The sequence below is a fragment of the Phyllostomus discolor genome, chromosome 6 (assembly GCF_004126475.2).
Source record: "Phyllostomus discolor isolate MPI-MPIP mPhyDis1 chromosome 6, mPhyDis1.pri.v3, whole genome shotgun sequence".
NCBI lineage: Eukaryota > Metazoa > Chordata > Mammalia > Chiroptera > Phyllostomidae > Phyllostomus > Phyllostomus discolor.
The window spans coordinates 95,644,841-95,657,950 of NC_040908.2; the positions used below are offsets into that span (position 1 = coordinate 95,644,841).

The 13,110-nt window shown below is 45.3% G+C and overlaps 1 protein-coding gene across 4 annotated transcripts in view; it reads left to right on the forward strand.

The window, feature by feature from the left end:
* The window catches only part of AMOTL1 (angiomotin like 1), a 149,245-nt gene that overhangs the window by 96,551 nt on the left and 39,584 nt on the right, over positions 1-13,110 (forward strand). For all 4 annotated transcript variants that reach the window (XM_036028652.1, XM_028515210.2, XM_028515206.2 and 1 more), the window contains 3 exons: positions 4,298-4,589; positions 10,184-10,328; positions 11,812-11,901. In XM_036028652.1, the coding sequence (XP_035884545.1) occupies positions 4,298-4,589; positions 10,184-10,328; positions 11,812-11,901 (527 nt within the window). The remainder of the gene's footprint in view (positions 1-4,297; positions 4,590-10,183; positions 10,329-11,811; positions 11,902-13,110) is intronic.

A 13,110-nucleotide genomic window follows, 5' to 3' on the forward strand; every position in this document is an offset into this window, starting at 1 on the left:
TTCCCAAGGCTCATTGGGTTTCTTCAGCAAAGGAGCAGGACGTGTTGGTGGTGCCTGCCTCTGCCTCAGTTGTCATAAGGATTAAGCAAAGTGATGAAATGTGGTGCCCGGCAGATGATGTAGACTTCGATAAATGTTAGTTGAATGCTCTCTGTAGAGAAGACCTTCTGTGAAAATAATGTTGAATGTAAGTAACAGTTGAAGAGACAATTCAGGCAGGTTTGTAACCCGCATGTTTCCCCTGAGGCTGCTGGAGCCTCCAAAGAGTTCTCATGCTTTTGTGTTGGGGAGTGAATCATGGACGTGGGGTGGCTCGGGCCAGGCCGCAGGGACCCATGGGCTGAGGGCCCCAGGGGGCTGCCTGCCCTCTCTGCTTTCACCGGTGCAGGGAAATGGTGAACTGCATAGATCCTGGAGTCAGAAAGCCTAGGCTTGAATCTCCTTTATGTTCCCAATATCTCTGTTTTACAGAGGTGGGCAAAAGTAAGTTTACAGTTTGTATGACAAATAATACAATAATTAAGGAAGATAATACAAGAAATGCTTGTTTTGTGTACTGACAACTGTAAACGGACTTTTGCCACCCATGTATTTTGCAAGTTACCATCCCATGCTTTGTTTTTTCATGTAAATAGCTGGCAGTGATACTTATTTTGTAAGGCTGTATGTAGGTCAGCAGGAGATGATGCGTGTAGCAGTGCATACCACAGTGGCTGGAATGTAGTAAGTGCCCAATAAATGGTAACCGTAACAATTTTTATTGGACGTCTCAGGAATGCCACACTCAGTGTAGGCTCTGTATTGAGGCTGTGGGTTACCAATGATAATTATAGTAATGGTGATTAGTAGTGAACATTAGTCCAGTGTTTACTTTGTGCCTGGCCTTATACATATTAACTCCTTAAATCCTTTAACAATGAGCTAAATGGCATATTGTCCCAGGAAACTGAGACCCATGATATTGAATCGGCTAGCTCTCCACTTCCCAATCGAAGAGGGGAAATAGGCTCACCAACAGACAGTTATAGCATGGAATTCCATGTGCTGGTAGTTTCTCAGTACATGATAGTTCCATTCCTTCTTTTTCCCTTTTCTCTGTGTCCCCAAGGTCATAGCACTGATATGACCTTGTGTGAAATGTTCCTATTCTTTCCCAACACTCTTTCCCCCTCATTTACACTGAGCTCAAACCTGCCCCAGATGGCTGAGTGGTAGGCAAAACAGGTTTGCTCCCCTGCCTGCCCATCATCCATTGTCATGTGGAGTTTATTAAATGTGTAACCGAGTTATTTGTGTGGCCGGTGGTCTTGTTTAATAGAAGACTTCCCATTTTGGAAAAGCCTGTTCTTTCCTGCCCCTTAAGCTTAGCAAACACCCATTTCCTGCACTGACACTCAGGTAACTAACTAGTCACCATCACAGATGACTTAGGCTGGCATTAAGAAAGCACCTCCTCCTTCTTACATAATAGAGAAAGATAACTGAGAAGGTAAGCCCCTCATCGACCCTCAGTGAGTTCCAAATCCCAGAGTTCAATACACGTTAAAAGATAAGCCCCAGCCTGAAGCAGCGTGGGTCAGAGGGAAGCCCTGATGCTTCAGAACACAGGACTGTAGGTCATCTGGGCTCCGCAGCTCCAAGGGGACCACTGAGTTTGTCCCTTGCATTGGATGCAGTGCGAAGGGATTACTTAGGAAATGAGAATGCGTGCCTGCCTTTGAATTGAGGTCACATAATTTGTGGTTATTCTGCCGTTTGCCAAGGTAACCTCTTTCCATGAAAAATGTGCAGTATTATCTAGCCAGCCTTATTCAGGAATGCACTTATTCAGTACCAGATCGGGGCGGGGGGGCGGGGGGGCAGGGTTTGAGTTCATGCCTGATAAGAGGACCTGTAATTTGGAGTGAAAGCCAGGCGTTGTGAATGACACTCAGGGACATTCCACTCTTAGGATAGGGTTGGACCTCATACACACAGACCTCCTCATACACGTGGGCTGACATTCACACACTTCAGTGTGGAAGGAGCCCAGAGTCATCAAAATGCAGAAACGTTTTATTTCTAAGGGGATGGCAACACCTTATATAATAGGTGTGGGGGGTCATGGTTTACATCTGAGTTCACACCTTTCTGAAATATGAGGATGGCAGGAGGGTCAAGCTCACTTCCGGAACAGAGAATTGCTTTGAGCTCCATGGTTCACCCTGCCTTGGGGAGCTTCGATCCTAGCTGTTTTCACAGGGAGTGGAAGGGCACCTGGATGGGAGGTGTAAGGAAATCGAGTTGGGAGCTATCTTTCGAGCTCAGGTGGAGCCTCTGATGTTAGGAAGCTACCTAAGCAAGGCCTGTGGCTAGTTACTCTGTTAGACCTGCTGGGTTTATTCTGTGGTCATCTTTATGAGTGTCTGCATTTCCATGCAGGGAGGGCTACGATGACTCTGGTCAGATTGTCTTCTAGAATTTGACATGTAGCTGCCAAGAGTCAGCATTCAGGGGAATTCTGGCTACAAGAAATGCTTATAGCCCTGGCTGGTGTAGCTCAGTGGATTGAGTGAGGGCCTGCAAAGCAAAGTATCTCGGTTCCATTCCCAGTCAGGGCGCATGCCTGGGTTGCAGGCCGGTTCCCAGCAGGGGACGCACGAGAGGCAACCACACATTGATATTTCTCTCCCTCTCTCCTTCCCTTCCCCTCTAAAGATAAATAAATCAATTTTTTTTAAAAAAAAAAAGAAGCAAAAAAAATGCTTATAAAATGAGAGATCTGGAGGCTGACAGGGTCCAAAATATTCCAGCAGGTATATTGAAAATATAAGGCCAGGTGACCTTCTGGCAAAAATGGGGGTACCCTGAGAGCTCTACCTCTGGATGGCCACAGGTAACAGGAGGTGACACAGACTAACTGTTAGGGATCAGCAGTAGCTGGATGTCCTGAGAACTCAGCCCTTTGTAACAGAATGTTGATGACTTTGGGGTTACTGATAATTCTTAGTACCCCAGTTCCCAGACTGAGACCTGAAGGTTGAGGGGGGTCAACAGGAAATCTCGTTTTCCCCAGGCTCTGCCGAAGAGAAGCAGCTGTGATTGGAGAACTAGGTTAGAGACTGTCTTTGCTATTTGTACCTGTAGAGGTTGTTGTCAGGTGGCACTAGCTTAGGCCGACCGAAAATGCGATGGTTCTTAGGAAACAGGTGCATAGGAGTGAGGGGGTGTTGCTGGGGAGTGGAGACAGGAGGTGGAAATTCACGATCTACATGTAAGAGCTAGTGCCTGGAATTTGAACAATTAAGGGACACCTCTGTGTGCCCCTATTAACGTGGCTAAAATTAGACTTTTGGTTTGCAGACCTCCTCACCCTAGCAAATCAAAACACAAAAAACTATTTCCTTTCCCAGGACTTCCCCATTTCATAATAGTGCCCCTGTCCATTTGTGTGGAGTTCAGATTCTAGGAGTAATTTTTAAAAATTTTCTTCCCTTTCTTTCCCTCCACCCATTATACATATAACATAGTCCAAGTCCATCCATTATTTCTTTTCTGCTGCTGCTTTGTGTGTCTTCATCAGCTCCCACCTAGACCTGGACCTCCTTGGTGGTCGCCTTTTGTCCGCTCTTGCTGCCCTGCGTACCTTCTACACAGAAGTCAGAGTAAAGGCAGCTTCTCCACTGGCATCTGTTTATACCCTAAGGGAAGAGCTGGCCTTGAATTTCAAAAGCCCTTGTCCATCCCTCTGATCTTAGCTTTTATTGCTTTTGCTGGCTATGCTTGTGTCCGGTTGCTTTCTTCTACTCAGTCTTGCCCACACTAAGTCCTGCCTTAGGCCCAGAGCACTAGCAAATTCCCCTACCTGGAACACTCCTTTCCCCACTTCTCTACTCCCCCAACCCCAACCATGAGTCTGATATTCAGACTTCAACTCAAGCATCAGCTTCTCCTGACCTCAGTGTGAGCTAGCCACTCGGTCAGTCACTGTCACACTGCCCTGCTTTGTTTTTGGAGAGTACTCATTACTTTTGACTACTCCACTTTGTTTGTTTATTGTTTGGTGGCTTGCCTGCCTCTCTCCCTGAGAATTTAAGCGTCATGAGAGCAAGGACCTTATCTGTTTTGCTCACTACACCCACTGCCCACAGCAGTGCTGATTCAGAGGGAGACATTAAATATCTGTGGAATGAAGGACTGAGCCTGCTGTACTCAGTCCGTCACTGGAAAGTTCATTGATGACCTCTGGTAGTGGGGGCCTGCCTTCCTCCTCCACCGTTTCCTGGGGTCTGATCACTGGTCTTCTGTTCCCTTGCAGCCGCCCATGCCAACTTCCTTTCCCGTCAACGGTGCAGCAGCACAGCCCGATGTCCTCCCAGAACTCCTCCGTCAGCGGGCCCCTGCACTCCACTTCCTTGCCACTCCCACTCCCAGTGACCCTGGCAGCGCCCCAGCCCCCGCCTGCTGCCTCCCCCAGCCAGCAGCTTGGTCCAGATGCGTTTGCGATTGTGGAACGAGCCCAGCAGATGGTGGAGATACTGACAGAGGAGAACCGGGCGCTTCACCAGGAACTTCAGGGTTACTATGACAATGCTGACAAGCTCCACAAGGTATGTGACTTCCCGAGGGAAAGGGAGGGGGCAGGTTCTCTAAAAGGGACAACAAGTCTTTAACTACTCATGGGAGTTTGCTTCACTGATGCCCTCGTTAACTAGATCCCTTTTGATGCCAGGTACTGTGCAAGGCTCTAAGGAAACAAAATAAATTTGACGTGGTGCCTGCCTTGGAGGAGCTTACAGTCCAAAAGGGGAGAGTTGCCTGAGCTAACCAATACTTGCAATAGAAAGTCAGGGGCTACAGTAGGTACAGTGGAGGTGGCCCTGGACCCAAGACTCAGAGGCTAAGTAGCATTTTCCCAGGTGGACAGTGTGGAATAGGGAACTCTGAGAGCAACACAGGGCAGTGAGTGGAGAGAGACAAGTTTTCCTTTAAATCTGGGAATCTCAGACAGCAGCCTTGGGACTGCCATGCTAGTTTCATTAGGGGGTCTCTGCAAAAGCAGCCTCGCCTCAACACCGAAGATAGAGTATGAGTTATTGTGCGCTCAACACTTGTGACTTGTCAGGTGGGAAGTTGCTGTGTAAATCCAGCCTGTGTAGTTACCGTGGGAACATTAGAATGTATGGCAGCCTTCATCCTTCCGGCTTTACGCTGAGAGCCAAAGTCAATGGGAAAGCATCCAGCAAGAGTGAACTGTTGTGGAGAGTGGTTTCATGATGACCCAAATGTCTGCACCTGAAGTGCTGCAGGTAGATGAGGTGAGGGGGCAAAGGTAATAGGTGTTTTAAGGCAGCAGAGCCACGGGGCCCTCAAGTTTCCTTTCTGCAGCCAAGGAGGCTTATGTGATGGAAGGCATCTTACAAGAGTCTGTCTAAATGCCTAGCTCTCTGTTCTGGACAATCAGGGGCTTTTGTAAAGAGAAAGAGTAGGAGCACAGACGCTGCCTGACTACAGGAGCGTTGTCATTTGGCTCTACGTGACAGTTAATGCTCTTGATGGCCATTTAGTGTTCACTATTCAGTACTGATCTCTCACAAAGAGCCTGCTCTTTTTGCTGGTCAGGGTTTCAGAACGGTCAGCACCTCTGATTTTTTGTGGGCCGGCAGTGAACAGCTGAGAGCAGCGGGTTTGGTGATACAAATGTGCACAGACAGAATCTGCCCCGGCACGTTTGTGCAGAGCTGCCACTGAAATGGTCTGGAGCTCCCTGGAGTCAAGACCAGGCTTGGCTCGGAGAGCTTTGGCTGCCTCTATTGGAGGGGAAAAATGAGAGCTAGAGACAAATGGCCTGCCTAAATATTGCTGCCTCACCGCCACACCAGCCACACCCTTAGAAGGCGGGAAACAGGCCTGCTGTCGCCTGGCCTTGGCTCTCAGACACTGCCCAGGCCCAAGCTTGCCTCTGACACTTCCCCGGGCAGCCTCTTTCCAGATATGGTCTAAAAATTGGAAAGGGCCAACTCAGCCCTTCTGGAAAATAAGCAGTTCTTTCTTCTTGCTAGTGGAGCTCTAGCAGGCATCTCCAGGAGTTATGCAGACCCACCTGAGGGCGGAGTTTTGAACAGTTACATGGCATATGCAGAAATTGGGAGGTTTTATTATTCTTTGTTGACTTATTTATTAATATATACTTTATTGACCTGTAACATACATATCTATCTTGATTTTGATGCACATTTCTATTTTGAAAAACAAAAATTCATCTCCCAGTGACTCAGTTTCTCTGCACAGAGGACGATTCTTAAACTTTGTGGCCAAAAGGATTTTGATGACTTCTGAAAAAGGAGAAAAATCAAAAGCTGTTTGCCTTCTGAAAAAACAAAACTCCTTCAATACCTTGAATATCATATTTCATTTCATTGCTCTGTCATATATCACACTGGAGTTTTCCATTTAAAAACTCAGATGTTGACACATACTGGCCACACTCATCCCTGGTTCCATAGCTGTTCTCAACAGTTCAGACCAAGAGACAGAGGAGCTGCATAAACTCTGTGACTTAGCATTTCATGGCTTGTGTTCCTGAGGTTGTCCTCGGCCCAGGTCCCCCTCAGTGTCAGCCTCACCACTCAGTTGCCTCTCAGCAGCTGCTTAAGCCTGAGATCCAGGGAGAGGACTGTCGGATGAGGTGACAACTTCACTTCGCAGTGATGGGGACCCCCACACTGGGCGAAGCCGCTGTATTGCGTCATAAAATGGTACCCTATGCCAGTAATAACATCTGGTCCAGGATCCTCACGCCGTGAGGCACTTGGAGAGATTCGTTGTAAGGACAGAACCAAAAATAGAAGAATGTTTAATTGCAGAGCCTAGTCTCTGCGCGCCGTGCCAGGAACAGAGCAGGGAAGAAGGACGGAACTCGGAGACTGCCACAGCACAGCCCCCGTGGGAAGACCCTGTTCCTGTGGGAGGTGGAACATGGTTCGAGGACCCTCTGAAAAGGATTGTTTTTCAGCATTTCCTTTTGGTCACTCATTTGCTTCTTTTTCTTCCTAGTTTCTCTGAAACATAATTGATGGATGGAACTTCCAGCAGGACCAGACTGTGGGCTACTGAGTGGGATGGCTCAGAAGACATCAGGGTGTAGGCAGACATTTGAAGAGAAAGGGCTTGAAGGCATTTGGAGGCTGGCATCAGTGGAGACCCTCCTTTGTCAGCACAGCAATGGCACCTCTGATTGGGCAGTCCGTGACTGGGACAGCAGGCCTGTTTGCTCCTGTGGCTCCCTGAGCTGCGCATAGGAAGGTGCTCAGAGAAGGAACTTGGAGTGGCTGAGATTTTTCAGGGCCATTCTCTGCCTATTTGCTTCATGGCGGCAGAGCTTTCAACTCTGCACATAGTGCTGTGTCTGGGACAGCAAGTGCTTCAGAAGATCACACTCAGACTCTGTACTGGCCCAGTTGGTTTTTATATCAACGCCAGTCTGTCCAACCTTCTCTTCATCTTAACAACGTCAGAGAGGACTTAAGATGCTCTAGACATGAGGGATTTGAAGAAGAGGTTGTGGTTCTCTTTCGGAAGGACTGTGCAATTAGAAATCATAGAGCTTTGGACGTAAAGTTTTTTTAATTTATTCCAGTCCAGTTTCCCACCCTTTAGGAGTCCTTGCTTCAGGTCCCTGAAAGGTCATTCGTTTTTTACTTGAATAGTGCACTTCTGGAAAATGTAGTTAGGAAATGCCTATGTTGAATCAAAATCTGCATCTTTTTAACTTCATGCACTTAGTCATGATTCTGTCATCTCTAACCACAGTAAAGGAGACTAGTCTGTCTCCTTTGTGACAGCTGTCATTTCTCACAGGAAATACCTTATCCTGAACTAAGATTATTGCCCTTTCTGTCTCAATTAGTACAAGCATATAACCTTATTCAATTTCTTGATTGTTTAGTATTTGAGATTGTAAACTATGCTGCCAGAGGGATCCTGTAATTTCTTTTTCTGGTGTGCAGAGAGAAGTTTCTTTTTTGCATTATTCATTTATTGATTTGAGACAGAAGAAAGGAGGAGAGAGAGAGAAACATCTATTTGTTATTCTACTTGTTTATGCTTCATGGGTTGATTTTTGTGTGTGCCCTGACCCAGGATTGAACCTGCAATCTTGATGTATTGGGATGATGCTCTAACCAACTGAGCTGCCTGGCCAGGGTGGAAGTTCTTTTAATGAAAGGAAAGAATTCAAGACTGCTTTTAGGAGTTATACATTTAAAAGTTAATTAATCAATCAGTATTTTTGTCACTGGCAGGGCACACTTCTAGGGCCATGAGGACTATTTCTGCTTTTAAGGAACTGACGTTCAAATCAGACACACAAAATGCACACGCACATCTGAATTCCAGCCAGGTGTGCCGATGAGCCCCCAGTGAAACTGGATGGAGGAAAGTTTCTGGGTGGTGGAGTTGAGGAAGGCCTCCTAGTTGTCCTGGGCTTGAAGCACGAGCATTTCACCACCACACCCCTTATCATGGGCACCGTGCAAGTGTGTGTGTGTCTGGGTGCAGGCCAGCTCCGGACACCGAGTTCCTGAAGACCAGAGTTGTCTTACTTATCCTGTATCCTTGGCACCCAGATGCATAGTAAGTGTCCAGTAGATAGCTGTTAGGATATATTTTATTTATAGGAATCTCAGCAAGGACTTTCTGCTCTGGGCAATTGGGGTGCCTGGCTCATGGTGACATAAGTCCCCTGCAGAGGCCAAAAACATGGTGCAGGTCTGTTGGTGCCCAGTGAGGAGAGCTAGTGCTCTCAACCCCGCCTGCTTTGCCTCTGATCCTGACTTTTTTTAGCAGATCAGTTCATCAGGTCACATGTTTGCAGGCACTCTTCATCCTTCCTCCTGCACTTGTTACACAACTGGAAATGGGATTTATTGATTGCTACTTTCAAAATACACTGTTAGGTTAGAGTCCTGTTATCACAGTTACAGTTACTTATTACAGGTTTATATATGCCACAGACTAAATGCTCTCCCAGTTACATCTCTTGATACAGTGAAATACAGAAGGAGAACAACAAAAAATGGTCTTAATCCCATATTTTCCAATTCCTCCATTCAAAGAGTTTTCTGTGGTATATTTGTTTATAATTAGATACACATCCATTAGTCCTATATATAGATAGTTCTCTTAAAAGGGGGGTTAGAATGCTAAGTAAAGAAGCATCTCCTCAAGTGGGTTTTATGTTCCTTTGGGGATGGGTAGGATGGTCTCTGGAAGAGCACTGTACCTGGAATCTGGAAATTTGGGTCCAGTTGAGTTGTGGTCCTTCAGTTATTCTGTATTTTAATATTTTCCCTTCTGTTAACCAGGAATAAGAATAATAATGGTTATAAACTGCCATGCAAAATATAAGAGGCTTAAGTTATGTTTATATTCACCCCTTTCTTATATTGGTACAAAGGGATTTTTCCAAGGTGACATCGGATGGTCCAGCCAGACTTGGGAGTCTGCTATTTACAGGATCCTAATGTAGCCCCTAGAGGGGAGGCGGGATTGAGGGTGAAATCACTTACACCAGTGGTTTTCAACCTTTTTCATCTCATTTGCACACAAACTAATTCTGCAGCACACCAAAAAATATATTTTTGTCTATCTGACCAAAAAATAGGTATAATTTTGATTGATTTACAAACATAATAATAGTAGTAATTGCCTACCCTTTTTGTTCCAAAGTAACTTTTTAATAAAAAAACTACTTATACTTGTATATAAGGATTTCTGGTACCAAAAATTAACCAATCAGATGCAACTTTATTATGCGACATGACCAATGAAATGCAACTCTATTATATGATCTATATGTTTGTGGTTCAAGACAGGGCACTCAGGGCATTCAACCAGTCGGCTATTGTGTTGGCTCTTATCGTGTTTTTATTTGACAGTCTAAGGGAGAAGAGCTCAGTGCCCCTGACTAAATCGTCAGGAATTGCATGTTTTAAAAATCCTTGCAGTGCTCCAATGTGCCTCTTGGGGCACCCTGGTTGAAAACCACTGGATTACGCAGTTTGGGTAGACATGAAACTGGAGGTGCAGAAAAGGCTGCATTGAAGGTACAGCCTTCACACTTGGAATGTCAAAGAGTTAGTGCAACTATAAGGCACCAGTATGAATGTCAGAGTCCCACTTTCATGCCACTTCTTTCTTCTAGTTTGAAAAAGAACTTCAGAGAATTTCAGAAGCCTATGAGAGTCTGGTCAAGTCTACCACCAAGCGAGAGTCACTGGACAAGGCAATGAGAAACAAACTGGAGGGCGAGATTCGAAGACTTCATGATTTCAACAGAGACCTCCGAGGCACGTCATGTTCCATTCATATTCTCTCTACCCCAAACCTCCTGTGTAGCCAACAGCCTGACTTCAGGTCTGAGTTGTGTTAAATCTTGTAAATTCCAACCACCTGGGGGAAGGGCTCTCAAAGAGCAGAATTTGTTTTTCTGTCTTGTAGGTTGTAGATTGCAGCCCTGAGCCTGAGAAGTGACAACCTGTGTGGGAATTGAGGGAGCTTGTGTGCAGTGTTTCTTCCTGTGTGAAAAGTGTTAACAGTGACTCGTGACTGTGCAGATGGGAACATTTAAAAAGACAAGTGTTGGAAGCACAGCTCTTCCCACGTCAGGCTGAGTCACTTGGTGTCATGCTTTGAAAGCCAGCACTTTATACTTGCTTGGTACAGTGCAGAAGACAGAGCTAGCCATGTGTACCTCGTAGGGAAAACTAAAGGCCCACAGTTATGAGTGTGTGTATATACACACTCACCCATATATACTCCCTGAAAGCTGGAAGCCACCTGCCACAGGGTCTTGGCAACCTCCTACAGACAGAATGGTCTGAGCCGTAAAATTTAACTTCACTTTTAGTCAGCCAAGCCTTTTTTCAGTTGCGTCGTATGCCAGAATACTCAGTGTATTGGTTGTCTCTAGTAGCTAGACCCCGCTTTTTCTACTGCTGCAAACCTTTTTATCTTGCATATCATATACAGTCAATGAAAACTTGTTAAGCTGAATTATTTAATTGAATAAATGAAGATTTATTTACCAATCGGTTTGAGCAAAACTAATGAGAATCTTCATTAGGTCATTTTGACCTTTTTCAGTATCTATTTAATTATTTTTATTTATTTATTTATTGATTGATTGATTTATTTATGGTTTCATGATAGAGGTAGCAGTTGTGGACTAAAACAGAGGACTTGTGGTCAAGGTTAGGCCTGGGCTGGGTTTGAGGCCAAGGAAAGTCAACCCCTTTGCAAGGACTTCAAGTCAGACCTTTGCTTATCAGCAGCAAAGCGGTTTTTCTCAGAATCTGTTCGTGGCCGCCTTCTGTTGGTGCATGCCTTGGCATTCCATTGCATAAAAGTACAGTGTGGCACCGGAAGACTTTTTCTGACAGTTGGGATGTATTGTTTCTCCCTAAAAGTTGTTCAGGTTGAGGCTCCAGTCTGAGGATCTGTCTTTTTTTTTTTTTTTAAGATTTATTTATTTATTTTATTTATTTATAGAGGGGGAGGGAAGGAGAAAGAGAGGGAAAAAAACATCAATGTGTGGTTGCCCCTCACATGTGCCCCACTGAGGACCTGGCCCGCAACCCAGGCATGTGCCCTAACTGGGAATTGAACTGGTGACCCCCTGGTTTGCAGGCCTGCACTCAGTCCACTGAGCCGTACCAGCCAGGGCTGTCTGAACATCTCTTCATACCAGCTCTTGGCTCCATGTCATTTCTCAGTGGACAATGACTTAGGTCCTCATGCATTTCTCCCTAACGATTTTCTCTTTGTGTGCAGATCGCCTAGAGACTGCCCACAGGCAGCTGTCCAGCAGGGAGTATGACGAGCACGAGGACAGAGCCGTGGAGGGCCTCTATGCTTCCCAAAGTGAGTCTCCACGCTTATCCCTCTTGAAGCGGGTATTTATGAAAACTGGGGCCTGGGAAAAGAATCATGTTCATTTTAAGGAGGGTTTATGCTGTGTGCTTTTTGTTTTCTAATTTAGCATGTAAGCAGTTGGGCCTCCTAGGTCTGCCAGACAGAGCCGAGGTTGTTAGGTATGAGTTCAGTAATGTTTATTCTGACCTTCTAACCTGGGCCACCTACAGGATCACATCATGTAATCTCCACACGCGATGCTTATTTCCAAAGACAATGAGCCTATTTCTGCCCAGAATAAAATGAACTGTGGCTTCTTGTGCCTCCAAATTTATTGGGAGGATAGTGTATTAATTTCACCAAAGGCAACTGACAGAATCAAGTGGGTTCTGAGAAACCATCGACCAGGGTTAGAATTTCTGCAAATTCATTGTACAAGTCAAAAATGTAAAAAATACAAGTTTCTCTTTTTAAAGCTGTTTAGAAAATTGAATTCATTTCTCTGTCATAAATCTCAAGAGCATTGCTAATTAAGTGTTTACAAACAAGAGACAATTCAAACAATAAAAGTCACTTATTCAGACACTGCCTATCCATTGTATAACTGGCATTCTGATGCTGGGGCCTGCAGCACAGCCCTGCATTTTCAAGGCTGGGAATTAATTGGTTAAATTTTCAAATTCCCAGTACTGTTTGGCTGGGTTAAGGGCCTTTGTTTCCTTCCCCCAAATTTACTCATGATTGCACTCCAGTTTTTAGTCTCAACTTCATTTTTAAAAATCTGTTTTGGCCAATGGACACTCATAATGTCTAGGGCTTTTGCGTCAGATCCTTTGTAGTCTTGCACTAGATAAATTGGCTTGAGCTGTAGATTCACATAAAAAGCTACCTGAGCATCTTGAATTATTTACTTTCTTAACAGAATTTATCTCTTCCTAAGGGTGTAGGAGGTTGACCATCTCTTCTGAGCTTTCCTTTGAAAAATGAATCACTTGTACTATCTGCATATAGTACCTTTCTTTGGGGTGATCAGATGCCTAGGCAGACTCAGTGTCTGTGGCAGTTTTGCCAACAATGTCACTCTGCTGATGCACTGCCTTTTTGTCAGGGAACATTATTCTGTTGCTTAGTTCAGGTCCAAATGGGGAAGCCAGTTAGTTTCATCTGAGGGGCATTTGCTCTAGCCCCCGAGCCCAGGCTGTGCTGATGGAATGATAG